The 27,145-nt window shown below is 39.8% G+C and overlaps 2 protein-coding genes across 5 annotated transcripts; both read left to right on the top strand.

Annotated features, from left to right (window-relative positions):
• Nucleotides 1-355: 355 nt before the first annotated feature.
• On the top strand, nt 356-7,623 carry erap2 (endoplasmic reticulum aminopeptidase 2). Its single transcript, XM_054610494.1, is given in 22 exon segments — nt 356-416; nt 1,122-1,476; nt 1,583-1,769; nt 1,862-2,031; nt 2,143-2,281; nt 2,369-2,503; nt 2,596-2,716; nt 2,800-2,898; nt 2,901-2,953; nt 3,037-3,150; nt 3,246-3,377; nt 3,733-3,864; nt 4,459-4,527; nt 4,657-4,832; nt 5,007-5,086; nt 5,194-5,377; nt 5,507-5,663; nt 5,765-5,949; nt 6,079-6,240; nt 6,447-6,587; nt 6,979-7,060; nt 7,229-7,623. Coding segments are annotated over 21 exon segments (2,817 nt in total). The 5' UTR covers nt 356-416; nt 1,122-1,324; the 3' UTR covers nt 7,376-7,623.
• A 1,568-nt stretch (nt 7,624-9,191) lies between these two features.
• lnpep (leucyl/cystinyl aminopeptidase) lies at nt 9,192-23,349 on the top strand. Of its 4 annotated transcripts, XM_054610985.1 has the most exons (22): nt 9,192-9,496; nt 13,021-13,115; nt 13,794-13,996; nt 15,207-15,318; nt 15,483-15,740; nt 15,948-16,138; nt 16,401-16,539; nt 17,014-17,148; nt 17,303-17,423; nt 17,544-17,695; nt 17,788-17,901; nt 17,996-18,127; nt 18,309-18,443; nt 18,863-19,023; nt 19,096-19,184; nt 19,269-19,455; nt 19,606-19,762; nt 19,934-20,118; nt 20,350-20,511; nt 20,743-20,883; nt 20,993-21,074; nt 21,232-23,349. In XM_054610985.1, exons 1-22 carry the CDS (start codon nt 9,457-9,459, stop codon nt 21,361-21,363), a joined length of 3,123 nt encoding a protein of 1,040 aa, XP_054466960.1. In that variant the 5' UTR covers nt 9,192-9,456; the 3' UTR covers nt 21,364-23,349. The 4 variants fall into 4 exon arrangements, with proteins under 4 accessions (XP_054466960.1, XP_054466958.1, XP_054466957.1 ...); XM_054610983.1 differs by having other exon boundaries at nt 9,192-9,484; nt 17,303-17,695; XM_054610982.1 differs by having other exon boundaries at nt 17,303-17,695.
• The last annotated feature ends 3,796 nt before the right edge of the window (nt 23,350-27,145 follow it).

Here is a 27,145-nt window from a genome sequence, read left to right as displayed (position 1 = left end):
GGGGGCTTGATATGTCACATTGTTGTGACCTCAAATACTAACAATGAAACCCCCCACCCACACACACACACACACACACACACACACACACACACACACAGGGAGAGAGGAGAGGGAGACATTGTGAGCTCTTATCTTTATATGTGCTTATAAAGAGGACATACACTGAGGACAGGACAGTAGTTTGGAAAGACAGTTAAGAGTCTTTTGAACTGTTGGAGACACACCTGCTTGTGGCTCCCTGAGGTAAGAAACCGATCCTATCAACATATGCACAACATTAGATAAAACTCCTGGAAGGTTAACCTGCACACAAACACGCATGCGCAGCAGTGGGCGGAAGTTTAGCGTGTAAGAGAAAGTGAAAGTCAGCAGCAGGAACATGAGGGAAGGATGACAGAGTCAATATGATCGAGGTAAAAAGTTTTGACGATTGCTCATTCATTTCTGTTAAAACATGACTTCTTAAGCATACAAGATGAGCATTATGATATCTGTAAAAAAAAAGTATTGTCTGCAATTCAATTTGTGATCTGTCATAATGATGCTGCGCCACTACTGCCTGTGTGCAGCCTGGTTTGAACCTATGCTGCGTTATGCTGCTGCAGCTGTTGTCACCTCACAGTTATAGCTCATCTTGTTTTTGTCCGCATGGAAAATCATGTGGTTCCTTTGTCACATGTTTGAGTCTCCATCAGGCTGGGATGTGTTGTAGGTAGAGACCAAAACGTACACACAGCTCGAGTTAACTGACTGCTCGACTGAATTCATGTGTGATGCCTTCAAGGTCCAAAACTGTCCCCTTTGTGAACATTTACACCTTTAACTAGCAGGTAGAAACAGGTTTGCTTCATTGCAAGCTATATGATAAATGGGTGGCAGGTTAATTGTTTAGAAGTATGAATAACATATTAACAGTGTTAGTAAAGGTGTGTCCAAGTTTTACAGTAGGGATAGTAACCTTTGAAACCATAACAATCGTAAAGCTGGCCTGAGGAGGCAGTAAGACATTAACGTTAACATTTTTGATTAGACTCTAGAAAACAGGAACTAAAGTGGAATAAAAGTTTCATTGCGACACATATGTGGTGTGTTCTTAATCCTGCTCTCATGTCTTTCAGGTTTAAGAGACGTCATTGATTCATCCATATTCTGACAGTGTGACATCTGGACAAATCATCCCTGCAGGCATTCACCACTCACATCAGGTGGTCCTTCATCGCTCCTCATGTTTGGAATGTGACCGAGTTCATATAGCTGTCAGCCTGTCACACGGTTGGCTTTTTCTTTTTTAAATCAGCGGTTAAAGGACATTTCTTCTACAATGGTCTTGGTGAGGCTGTTGGTGCTGTCTCTATTTCACATGTCTCTGGTTGGGTCGCAACAGGCGTCTAGCCCTCCTCACCCCACAGGAGAACAATCTCCTTTGGATACTGGTAATCTGTCCTTCCCTTGGAGCCGTCTTCGCCTTCCAAGGTACGCTCGCTTCTCAACAGTCCCATCCCAGAAAGTAACAAGGAAATTGCCAGACCTCTATCTTTTGATTCATTGATTATAAAAGCAAGTTGTTTCTTTGTCTCAGGTACATCATTCCTCTTCACTACCACCTCCTCCTGCATCCCAACCTCACAAGTCTCAGTTTCACTGGCTCAGTGCAGATCCAGTTTGATGTCCAGAACAACACAAACTGGGTTGTATTACACAGCAAGGGTCTGCAGATCTCCAAGGCCACTATAGTGGACCAGAACTTCGCTCATATGTCTGATCAGGTAGTTGTTAATGAAGCGCAGTTATCATGAAACCTTATTTGTCATTGTTACCTACAGTGGACCCAACCTCTCTACATCTCCTCTTGTTCTAGGTTCTTCCCGTTCTTCATAACCCTTCCCATGAGCAGATTGGCATTTTCTCTCCCAGAGTGCTCGTCAGCGGGCAAAAGTACTTTCTGTATATTGAGTTTGGGGCAAAATTTGCAGAAGGCTTCTATGGCTTCTATAAGAGCACCTACAGAACCAGTACAGGAGAGACCAGGTAAGACCAGATTGTTTTACAGCAAGCTTGGTAAAAGATCTTACACGTACAGAGAGGTTCCAACTTCTGTTCAGTAGTCTATTGTCTATAAGCCTCTATTTGTCTTTTCAGAACCTTAGCTTCAACTCACTTTGAGCCAACGAGTGCTCGGATGGCATTCCCTTGTTTCGACGAGCCGAGCTTCAAAGCTAACTTCTCCGTACGGATCAGGAGGAGTCCAGAGCACATTTCTCTGTCCAACATGCCTGTAGTGAGTATTGCATAGATGCTAGCCATCACACACACACGTTTAAATGTGTGCGATAAAGGGCTACAATGATCTGTTTGTGTATTTCAGGTCAAGACGTTTGAAGTAAACGATGGCCTGCTTGAGGACCAGTTTGATGCAAGTGTAAAGATGAGCACTTATCTCGTAGCTTTTGTCATCTGTGACTTCAAATCCGTCACTGCAACAACATCCTCTGGGGTGCAGGTGTGGTCTCATTGGCAATATTTGAATTTCCTTCTTTCTTGCCAACAGTATTTCTTTCTCATTTTTATTTTAATGAACTTTTGTGTCTGTAGGTGTCCATCTATGCCTCCCCTGAGAAGTGGTCGCAAACCCGCTATGCCCTGGAGGTTGCTGTCAAAATGCTAGACTTCTACGAGGAATATTTCAACATCCACTATCCTCTACCCAAACAAGGTGCCCTATTTTAGTTTTCCTGTAACTACTTTGTCAGATCTCCCTCATTTTCTGTCCACTGACCTGCGTTATCCCTCTATCAGATCTGATAGCCATCCCAGACTTTGAGTCCGGTGCGATGGAGAACTGGGGGCTGACCACCTACAGAGAGACCAGCCTACTCTTTGATCCCCTTACGTCCTCCTTTCTGATAAACTCTGGGTCACAATGGTGATTGGACATGAGCTTGCCCATCAGGTGAGAGTGTGACACTGTGTATGCACTCTAATGACATACTGTTTGGCTTTGGATGCTCATATTCGTGATTATCTGGCCTGCAGTGGTTTGGTAACTTGGTGACCATGGAGTGGTGGAACGATATCTGGCTGAATGAAGGATTTGCCAAATACATGGAGTTCATCTCAGTGGAGGCCACCTACCCTGACCTCAAAGTGGTATGTGCTTGGTTTAATGTGACAATCGACTTAATTGTGGTAGATTAACATTAAGTGTAGTAAACCACGATCCTGTTCTGTGCACCATCCTGCAGGAGGAATATCTTCTGGACACCTGTTTTTCAGCAGTTGGTCATGATTCGTTGAACTCTTCCCGGCCAATATCCAGCCCAGCAGAGAACCCGACTCAGATCAAGCAGATGTTTGACACAGTTTCCTATGAAAAAGTATGCCTTCAGTCTCATACATGTGTTCTGCCTTCAGTACAATGAGGGTTGCTCAACTATTCATGAAGCGTTTACTATCTGTGAAAATATAGGTCCAAAATCAGGGATAATAAAACATTTAAAAACCCCACTGATATATCTGTTACTCACTTCTGATTGGCCTGGTTTGAAGTAGTTGGAAAACTGCCCTTAAACTTTTGACTGCATAACAATTTATCTCTTTTTTTATTATTTGAACAGAAAATCTCATCTTTTTCCACATTAATGAATCACAACATTTAAATTGCTTTGAAACCACCTTACAGCATATCCTGTCATTTGGTAAAATAAAGCTTTTCTCTCTCTCTCCCTCCAGGGAGCATGTGTCCTCCACATGCTGCGACACTTTCTGACGGATGATGTGTTCCAGAGGGGGATAGTACGATACCTCCGCAAATACAGCTACAGAAATGCACACAACCAGGACCTGTGGGACAGCCTCACCAATGTACTAACACAAATTACACTGACTGTGAAATTCATGATTGTTAATCAATCAGTCAATTAATTAAAACTTTCTTAGGTTTAGTTCATATATTAGAAGTAAGGTATATTTTACATTTCTGCTAATGGATGCTGTTAGTGTTTAAGTTTTTCTTTATTTGTTTACCCTGCTTCCAGACAGACATTGTTCCCATTAATTTCATTATGGTGCATAAATCAGTTTGCTGAGACTAAAAAGTTGCATAAAGTAGGTAATTAATCAAAATGAACATAATGTCTGTTTTTATTGCCATCGATATTGTGTAATATTTGTCCAGTAATGCAATTGTGAGTGATTCTAATAGAATAAACCGCCTTGCAATGCATCGATAACAAAACATTGACAGAAATTAAAGCAGACATCATGTCCATTGTGATGGATTACCAATCCCAAGCAAGTTAAAACTCTCCCAAAGTTAATTGTACTGTATTATTTGGAAGTGAATTTTACAACTGCCTTGAGAGTAGAAAGATTGCATTCCAATTTTAAAACATTATAATGTACTATGGAAAGCCGTAAGGTAAATGCGATTTGCAAAAATGTTTTGTTATTTTCCAGACATGCTCCGAAGAGGACTTCATCTCAGGAAAACACTGTTACAGCAGCAGCCAGGCGTCCAAGAATGCAGTGAGTAGACATATAAACATCCACTCACTGACCACTCTTCATTGGTGCCCTCTTATAAACTATACACAGTGTACAGGATTATTTTCTGGCCTTGTGACGTGGTGTGGTTGCATGTATTGTCTCCTACAGTACCTGTTTGCAGGGGAGCATATGGACCTGACCGCCATGATGAACACGTGGATTCAGCAGAAAGGTATTCCTCTGGTAACTGTAACTAGAAAGGGGCCCCATCTGCTGCTGAGACAGGACAGGTTCCTGAGGACAGTGCTGCCCTCTGACCCTCTCTGGTCCACTTCGCAACAGGGGTGAGCATGCCCATGCACATTTACAGATTTTACTCCTGTAGTAAAACTGCATGTTGCTCCTCTACTCTGTGTTTTTGTTTTTTGAAGCTACAAGCCAATTATTACCTTTTAATCTAAAGTAATTCTCCAGTTTAACCTTTTTATTTTTAAATAATTCTCTGTTTCCCTGTATAGCTTCCTTTGGCACATCCCCCTGACTTACAAGACAGATGCTTCCAGCACCATCCACAGACACCTTATGACAACACACACAGGTAACAGGGAAGAAAGAATATTAAAAATATATTTTATACACATCTACATTTTTGCTTTTTCATTGTATTGTTTTCTATCCTCTCTTTTGCCATTTATATCCATTTAGACCGTATACATATAGGAGAGGAAGTCAGCTGGGTGAAAGTAAACTCTGACATGACGGGCTATTACGTGGTTCATTATGAGGATGGTGGTTGGGACGAGATGACAAAACTACTGAGAGAAAACCACACTGCTCTCAGCTACAAAGACAGGACTCACTTGATACACAACGCCTTTCAATTGGTCACGTAAGCATTTATGTGTGTGTGTGTGTGTGTGTATTTGTGAGACAACAAAACAGACAGGGACATAAACAAAACAGCTTTAATTATCCCACCTGAAATACCATCTATAAATATTCTTGTATGTTTCTAAAGGGCAGGTCATCTGTCGCTCGATAAAGGCTTAGACCTGATTGGTTACCTGCAAGTGGAGACGCACACTGTGCCTCTCCTCCAAGGACTGGGCTATCTGGAGACCTTTTACCGGATGATCGAGAAAAGGAATGAGGTTGATGTAATAAGCAACCTGAGGGTAAGAAGATGAGGGTTCAAATTAGGTATGATGTTTATGAAATGCTTTATGGTATGCAGTGCAGTTTAATTTAATGTGAAATGCCGTTTCTTTGTGTGAAGATCTACATCCTGCGATTTTTCCGTGCGGTCATTGACCAGCAGACGTGGAGCGACAGAGGCTCTGTGTCCGAGCGAAGGCTGAGGTCAAATGTCCTGTCACTGGCCTGCCAGCTGGAGGACCCTCCCTGTCTGGAGCGGGCACAGCAGAGCTTCAAAGACTGGCTTCAGTCCAACGGCTCACTTAAGTATGTCTGTTTAAATTATAATTCAACACGCATCATTATCAGTCAACAACCGCCTATTCCCTGTGCTCGGCTAGACCGTATAAGTTTCATCAGATCTCTAATGTGCATCTCTGCTTGTGTTTACCCTAGCTTGCCAACTGACGTGGCAGAGACGGTGTTTGTAGCTGGAGCTCAGGATGACCACGGCTGGGGTTCACTCTTACACAAATACAACAGCTCTCTCTCTGGAGCACAAAAAAGCAAAATCCTCTTTGCCTTGACCTACAGCAAAGACACAAACAAACTACAGAGGTAGATCTTCTCCCTGATACATTTTTCACACAGTTAATGCTGCCACCGTGTGGCAAACATAGAATACTACAGCCAACAGATATCCAATATATATTCTGTGTCTAGTCACAGATATGCTAAACATCTTTTTAGTGGTGGCTCTTCAACTGATGGCAGATAATGGGGCGTTACTAGAGCAGGTCATATTGTGTGTTTTTGTGTTCCAGACTGCTGGAGTTGGGTCTTGAGGGGAAGGTGATTCGTTCCCAGGACCTGTCCTCTGTTGTCCTGATGGTGGCCAGGAACCCACGGGGACATCACCTCGCCTGGAACTTTGTCAAAAAAAACTGGGACACATTAGTTCAAAAGTAAGTGCAACGTACTGGAAACCATCATGAACGACAATATACGTGAAATGAGTCAAAACCATGTGATACTCTGAAAATGCCCTTTGCTTACCTTTTTACAACATATGAATGTCTTACCCTGTATATATACTCTGTTTAAAGGGTTTTCTACTCATCAAGCTAGTGTTTTTAGTTAAATGCAAAAACTTTGTGTAAACCATTAAGACCCGCCTTTTTATGGGCTTCCATGCCATTCATAACAAGTGGAACAGGTTTTTGATTTAATAAAGACCTGATTTTACCTCAAGCAACACATTGGCTAGCTATGAAAACCCCTAAATAACAGTGTGTGCATGTGGAGGAAGAGATATTAACCTGTGAGTCTCCTCTCTGTTGTCTTTCTGCTCTACAGGTTCCAGTTGGGCTCATTTTGTATTAGAAACATCATCATAGGCACCACAGGCCAGTTTTCATCTCCAGAGGAACTCACAGAGGTAAATGCACTCTTCAATCTTTAATTTATCTATATTCTACAAGGAACCTTAAGCATTATTACATGTGTGCTAACTTTGTTGAAAAACACAATTGTGGCTTTAACTGAAAGAAGAATTAAACTTTTTTGGGTCTAAATCTCAGTTATTTGCTTGTGTTTGTATCCCCAGGTGCAGTTGTTCTTTGAGTCCATCAAAGAGCAGTCGTCTCAGCTGAGAGCGGCTCAGATGGCCCTGGACAACGTGCAGAAAAATGTTCGCTGGTTTCAGAGGAACCTAGAGACTCTGAGAAGCTGGTTGAACAAACAGTTGCAGTGAAAGAAGGCAGAAAGAGAGTTAGAGGTCAACAGATACCACAGAGGGGATATTTGAAAGGTTTTTTGAATTTTGTACGTGTGTTTTTATTTGCTTATGGTAAAGTGTTTGATATCACTGGAGAGTTGACAGTTTTGTATATACATGAGTGTGCTATTGTAAATTATCAGGGGACATATTTGTTAGACCCAGAGAGAGATTACATGCTAGGTAGTCTATTTACCAAATTGACAATAAACGTGTTCATTGTACCTCCTGGCACCTCTGTGTGTGTTACTGAAACATATCCTAGTGTTGAATACAACTAGTGTGTGTTTCTTCGTGTATCTACTTAGTATTCATCATATTAAGTATTTATATCGGGGCTAAGACTTGGTGTTGTTGTAAAAGCTATGAATAGGTTACAGTTGAGGTAAGACATTATTATTATATTCCTTTATTGATCCCCATGGGGGAAATTCAAGTGTTGCAGCAGCTCAACTACACAGACACAGACACACATACTATACTATACAACTACACAGACAATAAATACACATACTATACAACTACACAGACAATAAATACACATACTATACAACTACACAGACAATAAATACACATACTATACAACTACACAGACAATAAATACACATACTATACAACTACACAGACAATAAATACACATACTATACAACTACACAGACAATAAATACACATACTATACAACTACACAGAACAGACAATAAATAGATACACATACTATACAACTATACAACAAAATAAAGATAAAACAAAATAAAATAGACATGTGGGTTAACATTTAGGGTTAGGCTCCAGGGAACAAATCAGTGGATATAAAACAATGAAATATCCACACAAATATAGTAACAAAAAGTGTGTGTGGGTTGTGTCGCTTAAACCATTTATTTAACAGTTCAGACTTTTGTTTTAGGGTTAGAATAAATGTAAATAGGTAGAGTTTAGCTTTCCATGGGCCAGGTTAAAGTTAACCCTGAGCCTTCCTCGTAGCACTTATTGCATTCGTATTAGTTGTAAGAAAGGAGATGCACTGATGACTTCTGGTGACTAGTAGTTCTCTTGAATACCTATGTTGCTTATTGTAAGTCTCTTTGGATAAAATTTACTGTATTCATATCAGTTTATGCTTTAAGATGCTGCACTTATTGACTAGTAGTTCTCTTGTATTACACTTATTGTAAGTTTACTGCACTTATCCTATTCATTTGTTATTTAGTAGTTTGCCATAGATTTTCCACTTTAATAATTATTAGTTAGTTTTTTATTCAGTTGCTCACAAATATTTATTAGTCTGTTGCAATTATTGTTTTCGTAGTAATTTGCCTCTGCACTATACTTTTGCTCTGGTTTATGCTTTAAGATGCTTGTTTAAGAAAGGAGATGCACTTATGACTTCTGGTGACTAGTAGTTCTCTTGAATACCTATGTTGAATACACTTATTGTAAGTCTCTTTGGATAAAAGCGTCTGCTAAATGACTGTAATGTAATGTAATGTAATATAACTAAACAGCTGTTAAATATGACTAATTTTATATATAATATATATATATATATATATATATATAAATGACTGTAATGTAATGTAATGTAACCATGTAACGGTCAGGGTTAACCTCCATTTCACAACTGGTAGGAAATAGAATGTCCTCACAAGTATAGCAAAATAATTGCGTGTGTGTGTGTGTGTGTCCTGGCCCCGCCCCCACGGCAGTAACATCCAATAGGATGCGAGCATTGTTCTGTGATGGGTGGTTGTCAACAACTGGTCGGGAGGAGGAAGCAGAGCGTCATCTGTTCGTTCGTGAGTTCACCGTCAGAGGAGCATTTGTTTACATGTAAGATAGTCTTAGTCCACTAAACAGCTACGGCCGACAGAGATGGACACCAGCTAGTTACCGGACGGAGCGTCTTTCAGCCACATACAGTTTACAGAAGTTGTGTCGCGGTGAGTCCCGAGCTAACCGAGAGGAGAGGCTGCTGCTCACCGTGTTAGCCTCCACCGGAGGACCAGTGAGGACAACAGGGCTGCTGAGGAGGATCCCCCTGGCTGAGGTCTCCCACCATGGACCCGTTTGACAGTAACAACACAGGTAACAACACAGGTAACAACACAGGTACGAGAGGAGGAGGAGGAGGAGGAGGAGGAGGAGGAGGAGGGAGCTAGTAGCTGCAGGCCAGCTAACCACAGTGAGTGACATTCAGCCGAGGACACATGTCGACAGGGATATGTTTCACTTCTGGCAAGACAAACAGGTTTTCTGAGTGACTGGTGCCAGTTTGATTTAGTTTAGTTTGTTTTTCTTTTTACAGTTGAGGGATTCTCAGAAGATTAATCACATTACTATCCCTATTTATTAATCACATTATTATTAATCACATTACTATCCCTATTTATTAATCACATTATTATTAATCACATTACTATCCCTATTTATTAATCACATTACTATCCCTATTTATTAATCACATTACTATCCCTATTTATTACTATCCCTATTTATTAATCACATTACTATCCCTATTTATTAATCACATTACTATCCCTATTTATTAATCACATTACTATCCCTATTTATTAATCACATTACTATTACTATCCCTATTTATTTTATTACTATCCCTATTTATTAATCACATTACTATCCCTATTTATTAATCACATTACTATCCCTATTTATTAATCACATTACTATCCCTATTTATTAATCACATTACTATCCCTATTTATTACTATCCCTATTTATTAATCACATTACTATCCCTATTTATTAATCACATTACTATCCCTATTTATTAATCACATTACTATCCCTATTTATTAATCACATTACTATCCCTATTTATTAATCACATTACTATCCCTATTTATTAATCACATTACTATCCCTATTTATTAATCACATTACTATCCCTATTTTATTAATCACATTACTATCCCTATTTATTAATCACATTACTATCCCTATTTATTAATCACATTACTATCCCTATTTATTAATCACATTACTATCCCTATTTATTAATCACATTACTATCCCTATTTATTACTATCCCTATTTATTAATCACATTACTATCCCTATTTATTAATCACATTACTATCCCTATTTATTAATCACATTACTATCCCTATTTATTAATCACATTACTATCCCTATTTATTACTATCCCTATTTATTAATCACATTACTATCCCTATTTTATTAATCACATTACTATCCCTATTTATTAATCACATTACTATCCCTATTTATTAATCACATTACTATCCCTATTTATTAATCACATTACTATCCCTATTTATTACTATCCCTATTTATTAATCACATTACTATCCCTATTTATTAATCACATTACTATCCCTATTTATTAATCACATTACTATCCCTATTTTCATGGCTATAATTCTACTGTAATAATTGCTGCTGTTATTATAAGTAGTCTTATTATATGAATCATTTATGTCATATACATTGAATGTGTTGTATCTCTGTTATGCTGTTCATTCTGGTCACATGACATCTATTGCATTCTGTCCATCCTGGGAGAAGGATCCCTCCTCTGTCGTTCTCCCAGAGGTTTCTTCCTTTTTTCTCCCTGTTAAAGGGGTTTTTTAGGGGAGTTTTTCCTGTGAATGTGAGGGAAGGACAGAGGATGTCACATGTGCACAGATTGTAAAGCCCTCTGAGGCAAATTTGTAATTTGTGATTCTGGGCTATACAAAATAAACTGAATTGAATTGAATAGAAGATAAATGAATCGCAGGACAATGGCTGCGTTGACAAAAACACACTGTTAAGTCTCGAGTTGTCTGTTTTAAACACAGCAGCATTGCTTGCCCAGTTGGTCAAGTTAAGCCTGTTTTGGTGTGCAGAGCTGATAAGTAATTTTCAGCTCAGGCAAGCAGCAGACAGCTGTTTTATAGCCTCTGTTATGGCCCTAGGGTGTCCATGGCTTTATTAAAACAAACAACCCCCCCCCCAGTGCACACTAGTTTGTCCTCGTGGATATCATTTTATTCAATGTTGGTCTCAAACACAAGCAAACACAAAATCACAGCAGTGACTTCCTGTTTTTTCTTCCTGTGTGTTCTGACTAAGTGATCTTTTAGTATAACCCCAAAGTCACATTTCACAACCACATTTTGTGTAGAAATTGATGAGAAAACAGAAATAGATGCTTCCTTCCCCTAATTGTAACGACCAACCAACCAGTGTCAGTATTGGGGCTCAGTACTCTGCATCTTATGTAGTGTGTTGTCCATTCTTGCCTTGGCTGAATTAGTGGACACACTTGACAAAGCAATATATATTTGACTATATTTCTGTGACTCTAAGGTAGGGTTGATAAATGTTTTGAGTTAACAGGAAGTGTGCAGTCAGCAAATGAACATGGCCTGCTGCTGTATTTACACCGCTTTAACCAGCGTGACGATAGTACAGGAGTTGTTGGTTGCTCACTTTTGCCTGGTGTGTTTTCTAATTGTAGTCTAGATGATAACCATCACATCAATTTGCCTCTCTCATCCGAGAAGGTCATCTTGCTTATATGCAATAACCTTCCCCATAATATCACATCAGTTAGAAGTAGATATGACAGTCATTAATAATCAAGTTTTATATCTTATTTTTAGCACATTACACATTACCCACTACTTCGCTCTCAGCCTATTAATAGATAATCATACCACAGCAATCTGGTTCAGAAAGGGACGTGGTGACAGCTCATCTTATCAGAAACACTTTACAGGGCATACAAGGAAATAAATTCACCTCATGCATTTCTATACTTTTGTCTCTCTTTTGGGGAGCTAAAGCTAAACTTTGTTTGGAATATTTTATTTGTATGAACACTGTGTAAATGAATATGTGTTCATCCAATCCATCACCAACTGAGACTAAAATGCATTGTTTTAAGATTGTAAAAGCACGAGAGGCAATACGGGTGACTTGCATTGCTTAGAGTTTTACTACTTTCGGTATTATTAAATTAGGAAGATGAACATACCTCTGATTGTTTTCAAGGATTACTGAGAACTATTGTTGGGAGAATCTTGCTGCCAGAAAATCACATGGGTTTTGTAAGACATGGCATCACACTGAATATTCATTGTATTTGTTTTTTGCTGTTTTTGAGGGAATTAAATGAATTAATTAACTGTAAAGGAAATACAGATATATCAATACTTAATAGATTACATCTCAACAGCCTTATGAATGCATTCTTTGTTGCCCAAAGTACCAGGAAATGCTGTATGAGGTTTACTAACAGGAAACTGAAGAAACTCAGTCAGTGTTTTGTTAAACTAGGCTTCATGTTGCCTGCACATAGTCACACACAATAACAAGCCTTTGTGTTGAAAAATGGCTTGCTTCCACATCTCTTCTGTGGAAAACTTTAAAACTCCCAAAATCCCTACATATATGTCATACTGTTTATCATACTGTGTGTGTGTGTGTGTGTGTGTGTGTGTGTGTGTGTGTGTGTGTGTGTGTGTGTGTGTGTGTGTGTGTGTGTGTGTGTGTGTGTGTGTGTGTGTGTGTGTGTGTGTGTATAATCATTTAGTTCACTTTCATTTCCTCTTCTGAAAAACTCCCCTCTGATTTCTCTCCTTCTGTGTGTTGCAGACCGAGCCAACCTGCCGAGGAACATGATTGAGAACAGCATGTTTGAAGAAGAGCCTGATGTTGTGGATTTGGCCAAAGACTCCGCTGCATTTCCAGTATGCTCATGTGATCTTCTGCAATGCATGCCATGCATGCTATACATGTGTTCATTTTAAGGAACAGCCGGTCTCAAATATTTGCATACCACAGAAAGCATATTTGCACCACTCGGCACATTGACTTTTGCAAGTGCTTTCTTCTGTAAATCTAATAATGGGAACAGATCAAGGTAAAATAAATAAGGTCCAGTTACTTTAAGGTCAGCTGACACTTGTGGGTAGACAATGATGCTCATTAGCATGCTTTCAGTTCACATACTACTGCTCTGTAAACTATTTTAGATCTGTCAGCTACACCTGTCTAATTATAAATCGTGAGATCCTTATTTTAGTTGATGATGATGCTGTAGCCTTCTCTTCAGAGCTTGACTCATTTTCCCCAATCAGCTTCTGTCATTACAGACATGCTGTATCATACTGTCTCCCTCACTGTCTTATAGCCAACACACCCTCTCCTAAAAATATATTTATTTCTGCATCAACTGCAAACCTAATAAAAAACAAAAACAACACCTCTAATGCTCTACAATCATGATTTGACACATATCTTACCCTGTCCTTAATTATTAATTAAATAATTAATCTGGGAAGGCAATTCAGTAATTGACATTAAATATGAAACACTGCACAGCTTCCCTGGCAAATAACAAAGTGTACTGTACATGTTTTCTACAGACATTTCCTGCTCTTGACCCAGATGAGGTGGCGTATGAGCCTCGTAGCTCACGCTTGCTTGTGCGAGGCCTGGGAGAGAACGACATGGACGAGGATGAAGAGGACTGCGAGTCTTCAGCCCGTCTGCTGGGCATGTCCTTCATGAACCGCAGCTCTGCTCACAGACCCAGCTCTTCCCCATACACCAGACAGGCTCCACCTAGGTAATGCACTGAACAGGTCCTCATTTGGAAATCTGTGCAGTTTGTTGTCATAAAAACGCAGTGCTGCATATGTAATCATGCATCTTAACATGTAAAGCTGATGTGATTAGTATTTGAGTCTGGTGATATACAGATGTTGAAGTCAGGTTAATTCATTGTAACACTTTAACTAAGCTTACATATGTAATAAATCCATATGGAAGACTTTGTTTTTGGAAACACAATTTGAGACAAGTAAGCAATATTGAGCTAGCAACTATTGATGAGAGTAAGAGACATGGTAGCAAGCACAACACCATGTGTAAAATCTGTGGGATAATTAATAATCTCTTCCCTCCATGAACTCATCTTTGACTAAGATTTACATAAAAGGATATAACAAGTCGAGGTGGTTTAGGTGAACAGATTGGACTACGATGTATAGAGAAACATTTCCTGAAGCTGCAGCCTCATTCAGAGTCCTGTCGGAAACATTGTCGTTGCAAATCCATGCTAAATAAGAGTTTCTGCACCTTGATGTAATAGCATTACACTGGCTGCCTAAACGATAGATATAAGAACTTGTTTTTAGTTTGATGAATCCAATTGACTGTCTATATGACGGTTAACTGCCTGTTCAAGGATTATACTATGTTCACACTACAAGCAACAACAGCATCAAAACGGCCAAGCATTGCCAGATGCATTGTTGGCGAATCGCCGATGACGTAGTTATGTTGTTAAATAGCACCGGGAACAGACTAACAACGTTTTATAGATGGAATGGAACATGGTGAAACAAAAAAAAGAAAAATCATATTATTGGTTGACGCTTCTCTGCATAATTGAAGTGCTGAAAAAAGTTCAGATCAGCTTAACTTTGATTTGTAGCCCCTCACACTAGTCACACAGCAACAAGTGTCAGGCTTGATTTTGAGCTTCATGTCACCAGCTTCCATTGGAAATGACTTGAAGCCTGTTGTATAGTTCTAAGTGCTGCAGAACATGACATGATCTGGACATGACAAATGTAGTCAAGCTTCCGTTCCTCCATAATGCAGATAAAGTAAAGGGTCATTTTCATGGAAAGGGTTTTAGTCTGTTCAGCAACAGAGTACCAAGTTGAAGCTGATGTTCATAGTGTCTGTTTTTTCATTAGCACTGCAGTTCCTTTTCATGCTGAATTTGTAAATTAGTCAAGTAGGTAATGTTCAACTCTTTTTGGTCTCAGGTCATGTTCGCGACCCTCAACCCGTACCATGGTAGTGTGTGTGTTATTCCTGGTGATAGTGGCCTCTATGACTATGGTGCTGTACTTCTTACCTGGATGCACCTTTACCAAGGTAAGATTGGTAAAATTCACTGATCTGTTTAGGTAGGTTTTGTGATTGCATGTAAATAACTAAACCTGACTCTTTCAACACATTATGTTGATATCTGTGTCCGATTATTTCCCTTCTATCATACTCATTTCCCGTGTTGACCCCAACCCTCCATCCTTCTGCAGAGCGGTTGTCGAAAGACCAACGAGACCATTCCCTTTGAGAAAGTCTACCCTGTGTCCACAAATAATGAACTGTTTCCATGGACACAGCTCCGGCTGCCTCGCAGCATAGGTCCTCTTAGCTATGACCTCACCCTTAACCCTGACCTCGACAACATGACCTTCACCGGCCGTGCCGTCATCAGCATGTCTGTGTTTCACAACACCAAGATCATTGTCCTGCACAGTGCTAATCTCAACATCACCAAAGCTACCTTCAAGGTGGGATTGGAAGTGTGGGGTTTGTGTGGGGATGAAAATGTGTAATACAAGAGTTAAGATGATTTAGTTGTCATTCTGACTAGATGTAAAGGACATATATACACACTTAAAAATATTTATTTTGAGCCGGAACACAAATACTTGATCGAAACTTTTTGCTTCTCTTATGTTTTTGGCTGTTTGTCAACTAATAATCCTGTGTTCCAGCTGGGTGATGGGGAGGCCAGAGAGGTGACTGTACTGGAGTACAAACCCAGACAGCAGATAGCTTTTCAGTTCTCCGAGGAGCTGAAAACAGGCCAGGAATGTGTTTTGACCCTGGATTACTCTGCCAGCCTCTCACATACCTATGATGGTTTCTACAACAGCTCATACACGGATAAAGATAGAAAGAAAAGGTACACTTGACTATTTGGTGGTGAAAGTACTTCACAATAATTGACGGATGAACTGCAGAGTAAGGACTTTATAAAACGCCTGTATAGAGAGGGTTGTGTGTCTTCATAGCCAATATTTTGCCCTTTGGCTCCATTTATGAACAGACACTACTGTAGAACAGTGGTAAAAATAACTAGAGTTATAAACTGTTTTGTTGATTTCCAGCAAATATGTAATTGTATTACTTTAGCATGATAATGCTCATCTCCCTCTTGTCCCCAGGGTCTTAGCAGCAACCCAGTTTGAGCCACTATCAGCTAGGAAGGCCTTTCCTTGCTTTGATGAACCAGCCTTCAAAGCCACCTTCCTGATTAGAATCAGCAGGAAACCAAACTACCTGACTCTTTCCAACATGCCTCAGGTACTGTAATATTAATGTATTCCTGGTTATTTTCACATTATGGTAACAAGTGTTGAAACGACCCACATAGTTTACTAAAACAAACAAAAGATTATTTCTGAACACACCCAAAAATATATACAGAAATCAAATGATAATTTGATAGTTTTCATGTAAGTAGGTTTACGACTCAAAAAAGAGTTTTGTCTTTGGCAGCGTGCACAGACACATTCTCTGCTCCTGCACACATTGTCAACAGCAGCTGAACAATAATGTCGTGTGTCACATAGATAGACACAACTTACAGTACAACACTATGTCTTCACTCACTCTGTACATTATGTCACTTCTGCTCTTGAGGAACTCATGGGTCAGTCCTGTTCACACTGTGACTTGTAAGCTCTTCATATGGGGACAAATAAGCAGACAGTGTATTGTTTTTGCTTTCAGCGCTGAATTAATAAGTTTGTAGTAATATTGTCCTTTGTATTTCAGGCTAAAAGCACAAACCTTCTCAATGGCCTCATTCAAGATGAGTTTGAAACAACCAGTCTCAACATGAGCACCTACCTTGTGGCCTTCATCGTCGCAGACTTCACCCCTATCAGCAAAAATGTCTCAGAAACTCTGGTAGGTCTTACACGTCTATAAATCCTTTTTGCTCTCAATACAGGCTATACTTTTGTCCTTTTTTAGTTTAGTATTTGGGGAAGTTCTGTTTTTGCTGATAAACTGTCTTGATTAATATATTTTTTTTTTGTCCTATTTTTTTTCTGTGTTTTAGGTGTCTGTGTACTCTGTGCCAGAGAAGAAGGAGCACACTGACTATGCGCTGGACACAGCCTGCAAACTGCTGGAGTTCTACAATGACTTCTTTGAAATTGTCTACCCCTTCAAAAAACTAGGTGAGTGCACAAAGGTTCTTGAATGTTTCACACAAGGTGCATACAGACACTCTTTTTCCTCTTCCGATCATTGTGTCCCCTCTCTCTACACATCCCAATATTCGTTCTTTCTCTTGTCAGACTTGGTAGCCATCCCAGACTTCCTGGCAGGAGCCATGGAGAACTGGGGACTCATCACTTTCAGAGAGACAACCCTGCTGGTGGGCAAACAGTCCTCTCCTCTGGAAAAACAAGTAGTTGCCTCCGTCATCGCGCATGAGCTCGCTCATCAGGTAGTTGTGTTTGCCTTTGTGTTTGTGAAAGTAGCAGATACAGTCAATATGCTACAGTCAGGTCCTAATCTTTCTGTGATGATGTGTTGCAGTGGTTTGGAAACCTGGTAACCATGAGCTGGTGGAATGACCTGTGGCTCAACGAAGGCTTCGCCACATACATGCAGTATATGTCGCTGCAGAATGTTATGCCCGAGCTTGACATTGTAAGTTTAACACATCTGCCTCACGTTATTTGAAGCAGATAAAGCTGTGTGCCTCATTGTGTGCCTTCATAGTAAATTCTGTGTTTATTTACAGGGTAATTTGTTCTTGGCAGTACGCTTCAGAGCGTTGGACAAAGATGCACTAAACTCCTCCCACGCTGTGTCGACAGATGTTAATAAGCCAGAACAGGTGGAAGAGATGTTTGACTCTGTCTCTTATGAGAAGGTACACTTTTCTAAATTATATATACTAAGATAGATAGATGTAATTCTCATTAATTCATTGAACTTCCATATCCAGCTGTTTAACTCAGAGAGAAATATCTCAACTTGACCTCACACTCATTCAGAACTGTAGTGCTCTGTTTAGGGTGTGATCACAGATGCTTTGTGCCCGTGTCTTCCAGGGTGCGTCCATTCTCCTGATGCTGAATGCCTCGCTGCCAAGGGACCAACAGTTCAGAAAGGGTATCATTCAATACCTAAAACAATTCAGTGGATTAAACACGGACACTAACGACCTCTGGAACAGCCTTACACAGGTGTGTGTGTGTGTGTGTGTGTGTGTGTGTGTGTGCGTGTGTAATCTGTCTCTAAAATCCATGTGGTAAAAATATACTCATCTGACATCAGCTGCGTTTGGCTGGTTTCACTGTCATCACATATTCGGTGATCATAGAGAACTGTCTCAGGAGCATCACTATCAACATAAAAAGCAGTAAATGGGTTTTGATAAAAGCTGATCAGGTCATCATTTATTGATCCTATAAGAGCGTTCATCTTTTTTTCTCACATTCCTTTGAGGGGATGTCAGAGCACAGTATACTGTAGGTACAGACAGTAGATTTACTGTCAATATGGTTTGAAACCACGTACCCCGTTTATTATAGTTTTGTAGAAATTATAATCTCAGAAAATAGTTGCAAACTTTCAGACTCTGGATTTCTCCTCCTGTCTTCAGGTTGAGGTCTCGGCGCAGCACCCGAATGTGTCAGAGATGATGAGCTCGTGGACGTCACAGAAAGGCTTCCCATTGGTTACTGTAAGCCGAAAGGGAGGTCAGGTGACCCTCACACAGGAGCACTTCCAGCTCACATCCGACAATGCCACGCAATCTTCAAGGTGGGTTCAATTCCCCCCCTACAGATCATAGAAACACAACACAACCCTAACTATATTTTGTGCTCTCTTTAGCTTGTGGAATATTCCAGTGACCTACGTAACTGACAACTGTAGTTTGGCCCCTGAGTGCAGACAGATGTTCAATCTGAAGAACAAGTCAGGTAAAAGACAAAGTATTACCTGCAACATCAATTTAAGAGTAAAGAGTTTTGTGACAAATGCTACATTTCCGTGTGTGTTTTCAGGGACTCTGAAGGAGCTACCAGAAAGTGTAAAGTGGCTGAAGTTGAACTACAGAAACACAGGCTTCTACATCGTCCACTACGGAGACGAGGGCTGGGCTGCTCTTACAAATGCTCTGTCCAACAATGTCAGTGTTCTTACACACGAGGACCGTGCCTCGCTCATACACAACATCTTTGCTCTTTCCAGGTAAAGTGGACAACTTAAATAGTTGTTCTTTAGTTACAGGAGAAACAGAAGTAGTGAAGGAGTGTTTTCAAATTGCTGTATTTTACTTTTAAAAAGATTTTAATTCTCCACCTTTCTTTCCTTCCCACCACTGTCCTGTGTTTTTAACAGACTTGGACGCGTGTCCTTCATGCAAGTCCTAAACTTGTTGAGGTACATGACTAATGAAAATCATAATTCTCCTGTGAGAGAGGCCTTGTTACAGCTCAAAGTAATCTACCGGCTGCTTGACAAAAGACAAGACGACCTTCTAGTGCCCCGCATGAAGGTATGCACATATACTCAGACACACACACACACACACACACACAATGTTTTTAAGAGTGTAATTGTCTAAATAATGAGAAACATTACAACACACATTTTCATATCTTGATTGGCTAAGTGTAGTGTTTCTGTGTACTAATGTATCCATTATTGTTTCTCTTTCATATGACAGAGTTATATCCTGCATCAGTTTGGTTCTCTGATGGACAATCAAACATGGGAAGAGGAGGAGAGTGTGTCTAAACAGGAGTTGCGCTCAGCCCTGCTGGAGATGGCCTGTAGTCTAGATGAGGAAAACTGCATTAAACGAGCCAAAGTCCTGTTCAAAAACTATGTCAAGTCCAATGGGACCTCACGGTACATATAGCACATTTCTTTTCTTTTGTTAATTTTCTGTGTCACATTGACAGCTACAGCAGGGTGAGAAGGGCAGCCCAAACTTCTTTACACAGATAGAAACCATCTTAAGCAGGGACAGGGGGGATGTAACTTGATTGAATTGGTATCTTACATTGAGTTGTAGACAGTGAACTGAATTTTGGTCGACTTTTAACCTAAAATAGGTTTGTATCTTTATATTTCCTGTAGTATCCCAGGTGATCTGCAGCAAGTTGTTTTCACTGTGGCTGCTCAGTCAAATGAAGATTGGGTCACTTTGCTCAGCATGTACTCACAAGCCACCTATGATGCAGAGAAGCGAAAAATGCTACGGGGCCTAGCATCCACTCAGGACGCACAGCGTATAGTATGGTAAGTGACTCATCTCGTTATTACAGTTGAGAGTTTCAGTCACTATACAACCAATTTTTGAGATGTGATAAAAAAAAAAAAAATTCTTGTTGTTGGTATTTTAATCTTAATGTTTAGTAGTGATAAAAGGGCTGGACAAGCAATTTATTTTCATGTTGTATGGAGGTGAGTGTAGTGTCGGTGTTTTTTATGCACTTAACTTCCTCTGAACACTTATTACGGTCTATCTAGGATTCTAAAGAACGGTCTGAGGGGGAATATCATCCAGACACAGGAGCTGCCTTTGGTCATTAGTACCGTGTGTAATGGCTTCGCCGGCTACCTGTTTGTCTGGGATTTCATCCAAGAGCACTGGGACAGCCTTATAGAGAAGTAAGTGGTCCCTGCCAGCTTCATACAGGTTGTCGCTGAGAACACATTTTAAGATTATTTCACATAAAAATGTAAAAATTATCAACATTTTTTATGTTTTTGTCCGAAGGTTCCCTGTGGGCTCCTTTGCCATCCAGTCAATCATCGAGTCTGCCACCTCTCAGTTCTCCACACAGGCTCACCTTGATCAAGTATGTTTTTAGTATAATTTTTTTTCTGCTAAAATACATTTATGCTGCAGTGTATTTGAGGGTCCGAGCACTTGTTCGTGGGGAGATATTAACTGTTTACTATGTTATGCCAAGTGATAGCATAACATCTGTGTGTGTGTGTGTTTGTGTTGTGCAGGTTCAGGGTTTCTTCTCCAGTTTGAAGGAGCGCGGCTCTCAGATGAGGAGCGTGCAGGAAGCTTTGGAAATCATCAGGCTGAACCAGCGCTGGATGGACAAAAACCTGCCATCACTCCAAAAATGGCTCTAAAACAGCCGCTCCATCCAGTATCTGCCCCAGTGACGGGCGAAAGGGGGCACGTCGTCAAGACACCAACAGTGTTTGCACTATTGTAGGACTGTGTCTCTAAACTCCCTTTACCCAGGACAGAGCACTAATCAAAGCCAGAGGTTTTGCCTGGGTGGACAAGGTGTTAGATTCCCTGAGATTGGTCCTGTTAGTTGTATTTGCTAGCTCAGGGTGGCTCTGATTGTGTGTCTGACAGGAAATTGTCAGATGCAAACACACACTCCTCACACTTTATGCTGTCGACCAAACCTCTCCTCTGCAGCTCTCATCCAAACCTCATGCCTGAGCAGACAATCATGCTTCACCCACACTCCTTTTCCTCAGCCTGCTCTCAGGCACTGAACTGTTCGAGCTGTGCAATGGTATGAAGAATGTCAACATTACTGTGTGTGTATGTCCGTACGGTCAGTCAGTCCATGACTTTATCTCAAATTGTCTGATATATGTTGATGCAGCTAGTTGGGATTTCTCAGCAAGAGAAGTTGAAATTACCGGTACTTTAGAGAAGGACTTCTTTTAGAATTAAACTGACCTCGAATCACCATGTTATTAAATAGCTGCCTCCCCTGCTGAACTGTAGTTACACATGCCACTGGAAGCATTTACTATTTTAGTCATGATTTGGCTAGAAGGTTGGTTGGTTGGTTGGTTGATAGCTTAAAATACCAAACTTCTGTTTGCATCAATTGAATGTACTGAAAAACCTTCCCACTGTGTACAGCAGATGGCGTACTGCACAACAGTGCAGGTTTGAAGCCACAACCAATGTGTCTTAGGTAAGAGCAGGCAGCTTGAGCTGGAGCCAAATGTTGATTTCTTTCTTTCTCTACCAGTCATAAACCCAAGTTTTTATTTTGATAGCATTTTGCCTGCTGTGCAGTCACTGTGCAGACTCATTATTTAACACAGTTTGCTTTTAACTTCTAATTATAATGTAAATATGCTCAATCCTACAGTGTTTTCTCGATTCGTGATTTTGGATGTAATGTTTTAAACATGTTGATTTTTAACATTTTAGGATTTGCTTTGTGTTGTGTGTATATATAAAGTGTAAAGAGGACATGTACAAATAGAATTGATCAAGATTGTTGGTCAAATGCTGTCACTGTATTTTTTGATTGAGATTACCTCCGGGATGTCATTTGCTGATGATAGTAAGTGTTCAAAGGGTTAAAGTGCATATTGAAGACTTAAATGTATAGAATAACATTTCTATTTGGCATGAGTAGGCTGTTCATCAGCCCCCAAAAATAAAGAAAATGTATAGTTACTCCAATACTAACCAGCCGTGTTGCTCCTGAGACCGAGGAGTAACCTAGTTATTTTTTTGAGAAAGTGTCTGAACGTGTTTTCCCAAGTTTAGTTTCAAGGTTTTATTTAAATACAGTTGAGCACACATCCTGAGCTTTATTTAAAGTGGTATTGCTTACTTTTTCAATCCATCACTGTCATATTCCGGATAATGAGTAAATTACATAGATTTTGATTTAATATTTCTCTTTGAACATCCTTAACACCTTCATGAGACATGCATCTCTTTTGGTTGTCATATTATCTTCTTCTGAAACCTTTCTGTCTCATTTATGATAAAACCTTCCTCAAATATGTGTCAAACAGAAACGCACATTGGTTCAATTCCTGGTAGCGTTCTCTCATCTCTGTGCACAGGTGGGAAATTAAAAGGGCCATATGCTAGTTGCTCCCCTAGCGACTCCTACTGGTTAGTTCAAGTGGCTTCGAGGAGGAGGTGGACCAGGCACGTTAGGCCCTCTTAGTGAGATGACAGGTGGAAAAACACACACCGAGAGACACCATGTTTATCAAAAGCATGGCTGTCAGCAGCAGCTTAAAAGATCACAGTACAGACGATTGTGCATTCCAAACAGGAGAGAAGATTAGCGTGACGCATTTTACTTTGAAGGATATCATTGCAGTTTAGATCTTTTTCATGTGAGGTCAGTTGCAATAAGCTTTAAGAGACAAGAGTTGCTGAAGTCAATCAGGTACCAGGTTCAGTTGAAGTTGGTGAATCAGGGATGAGGCCGGTCTGATGACAGGATTGTTGTAGAGTACCACATGTGCAGTAAACCCAATTAGATCGTCTTTGTTTTTGCACTGGGATGAAATGCTGCAGATGCTTTTAAAACTGTGTTGCTCTTTATGTGAACAAGATAAATAAAAGTTGTTTTCTGAAGATGGTGGCCATAAACTTGATTTTTCTGGATCATTATTTTTGTTAGTTAGGCTACATTGTAGACAAGAGCAGCTACTCAGAGAGCCACTTAGAAGATGTAGGCTTCATTTCAACAATGGGTGGTGGACCCCAAATTTTGAGCATCAAACACTTAATTTCCTGCATTCCAGTGACTTCGCATGGTTGAAATAATTCAATACATTTATTTATGTAAAGGAAACAAGAATTTCGGGCAGCTGGTGACAACATTTCAAAATATAATGAAATAAAATTCAGTAAGGTTATCAGGCATTCTGTATTTCTTTTACATATTTATGTTATTCCAGAGTCGACACACATGCAGGCCTTATTCTCCACCCTCTTTGGTTTCTTTTGATTGCATAAATAACCTCTTTAAACGTGAACGTGGCACCGATTCAGTGGTAGCCCTACATAAATTATTTTTTACGTGTTAATTAACCCCTGGACTTTAATAGCTCCACTCTCGTATATATATAAAAAGTCTACACACCCCTGTTAAAATGCTAGGTTTTTTGTGATGTAAAAAAACGAGACAAAGATATCATGTCCAAACTTTTTCCACCTTTAATGTGACCTATAACGTGAACAATTCAATTGAAAAACAAACTGAAATCTTTTAGGGGGAAAAATAAAAAAAACTTACAATAACCTGGTTGCATAAATATGAACACCCTTCAACTAATACTTTGTTGAAGCACCTTTTGATTTTATTACAGCACTCAGTTTTTTTGGGTAGGAGTCTATTAGCATGGCACATCTTGACTTGGCAATATTTGCCCACTCTTCTTTGCAAAAGAGCTCCAAATCTGTCAGATTGAGAGGGCATCTCCTGTTCACAGCCCTCTTCAGATCACCCCACAGATGTTCAGTTGGGTTCAGGTCTGGGCTCTGGCTGGGCCATTCCAAAACTTTAATCTTCTTCTGGTGAAGCCATGCTTTTGTTGATTAGGGTGTATGCTTTGGGTCGTTGTCGTGCTGAAAGGTGAAATTCCTCTTCATCTTCAGCTTTCTAACGGAAGCCTGAAGGTTTTGTGCCAAAATTGACTGGTATTTGGAACTGTTCATAATTCCCTCCACCCCTCTAAGGCCCCGGTTCCAGCTGAAGAAAAGCAGCCTCGAAGCATGATGCTGCCACCACCATGCTTCACTGTGGGTATGGTGTTCTTTGGGTGATGTGCAGTGTTGTTTTTGCGCCAAACATACCTTTTGGAATTATGGCCAAAAAGTTCAACCTTGGTTTCATCAGACCATAGCACATTTTCCCATATGCTTTTGGGAGACTTCATGTAAGTTTTGGCAAAATTTAGCCGGGCTTGGATGTTTTTCTTGGTAAGAAAAGGCTTCCGTCTTGCCACCCTACCCCATAGCCCAAACATATGAAGAATACGGGAGATTGTTGTCACATGTAGTACACAGCCAGTACTTGCCAGAAATTCCTGCAGCTCCTTTAATGTTGCTGTAGGCCTCTTGGAAGCCTCCCTGACCAGTTTTCTTCTCGTCTTTTGGGACGAAAAGGGACGTCCAGTTCTTGGTAATGTCACTGTTGTGCCATATTTTCTCCACTTGATGATGACTGTCTTCACTGTGTTCCATGGTATATCTAATGCCTTGGAAATTATTTTGTACCCTTCTCCTGACTGATACCTTTCAACAATGAGGTACCTCTGATGCTTTGGAAGCTCTCTGCGGACCATGGCTTTTGCTGTAAGATGCAACTAAGAAAATGTCAGGAAAATCCTACTAGAACAGCTGAACTTTATTTGGGATTAATCAGAGTCACTTTAAATGATGGCAGGTGTGTACTGACTACTATTTAACATGAGTTTGAATGTGATTGGTTAATTCTGAACACATCCACATCCCCAGTTATAAGAGGGTGTGCACACTTATGCAACCACATTATTTGTTTTTCAATTGAATTGTTCGCGTTATAGGTCACATTAATGGTGGAAAAAGTTCCGACATGATTTAACTTGGTCTCATTTATTTACATCACAAAAACATGGCATTTTAACAGGGGTGTGTAGACTTTTTATATCCACTGTATATATATATATATATATATATATATATATATATACTATATCTTTTTTTTTATCTACCTGCCCTGTAGTCTACTTTGCATTACATAAACTTCTGTGCGCTGTTCTTCATTAGAGGTGGAAAAACAAAACTAACCAATATCACTTCCAGTCGGGCATAAATCTAATCATTGTGTGGCTTATTTAACATTCAAATGTAAACTTAACTAACCTCCAATAAAGCTTTTCAGAAGCACACGCAGCGACACAGAGCTACAGGTCAGAGGAGCACGCCGCAGCCTGCCGTTTCATAGAAAACAATGAAAAGCTGAGCGCAAACGATTAAAAAAAAAAGCCTTGTCGACCAAAAAGCTTCAGACAATGGCGATTTAAAATAGGTCTAGTTTAATAGTTGGGAAAATGTGCATTCAAATGACTAGACTAGACTGGCAATAGAAAACAGACAGACACACAAACAAATGCCACCCAAGAACACCTCAACTTCAAAAACATACTGCTGTGTTTGTCTAACAGCTAACTGAACTTAAAAGCACACGCTACTGAGTGTTTTGGACGTTGTGTTTGGCTAACAGCTAACTGAACTAATAAAATGCACACTGCTGTAACGTTACTTTGCCGCAACTCAGCCATTTCTAAGTGGGCAGACAGCTTGGTGAGTTTAATGTTTTAGCAAGATTGTATGAAGTGTATTTTACAACGCTAGCATACATTGAGCTTTTTTTGCATTTGAATAAAATGTGTGTTACTTTGGCTCACTTTTATTGTTTTGCAGGCTATGGTGTATTTGCCGCAACTCAGCCATTTCTAAGTGGGCAGACAGCTTGGTGAGTTTAATTACATTTTTTTTGTGTGTGTGTGTGTATAAATAAAGATCTGATCCTATATATAATATAGGATCAGATCTATCAGGGTGTCCCAACTATTTGCAATCTTAAGTTTTTCCTAATTTTGTATGTAGCCACTTAAGATACAGACATGGTCTGTATAGAGAGGTTGAGCTCTCATGTAGTTCTTTATAGGACGTAACACTGTGATTTTTAAAACATCAATTCAAGCCCATGTTCTCAAGCCTCGTGAGGTGTCATAATGTTGGTGTAAATCTTACAAAAAGATGTTTTAATAGCCCATCAAAAAACTCAATAATACGATAGACAGGGATCAGATTTTTGAGCACATAATATCCAAGGAAACTATAGCGAGTGTGGATGTCAGTTGACAATCATACTTAAAAGCAGAATTTATTCATATTTTTTTCAATTCAGTATTATTGTTTCTATATACAAACACATTATTAACACCACAACTTTAGACCAGTTAAACATAAAAACAGTTCCATCTGACATGTAGTGGAGTTAAAGTATTGAGTCTCACCATATAGAGTCACTTTTACTTTAGAATACAATACTTTAGAATAGTGCCGGTACTTTGAAAATGAAGTTGAGTGAAGTACTTGCATGACTGCACTTAGTTACTTTACACTTCTATC

Source organism: Anoplopoma fimbria, chromosome 13, assembly GCF_027596085.1.
Source record: "Anoplopoma fimbria isolate UVic2021 breed Golden Eagle Sablefish chromosome 13, Afim_UVic_2022, whole genome shotgun sequence".
Lineage (NCBI taxonomy): Eukaryota > Metazoa > Chordata > Actinopteri > Perciformes > Anoplopomatidae > Anoplopoma > Anoplopoma fimbria.
The sequence above is the reverse complement of the archived record's forward strand: the minus strand, read 5'-3'. Positions and strand labels throughout refer to the sequence as shown.

Bases quoted from the DNA above. Each gene is read 5' to 3' on its own strand.
- lnpep (XM_054610982.1), top strand. From the start codon at position 9,457: ATGGACCCGTTTGACAGTAACAACACAGGTAACAACACAG. The intron at 9,497-13,020 runs GTAACAACACAG...TGTGTGTTGCAG, and splicing joins CAACACAGGTAACAACACAG to ACCGAGCCAACCTGCCGAGG. The intron at 20,119-20,349 runs GTACATATAGCA...TATTTCCTGTAG, and splicing joins AAGTCCAATGGGACCTCACG to TATCCCAGGTGATCTGCAGC.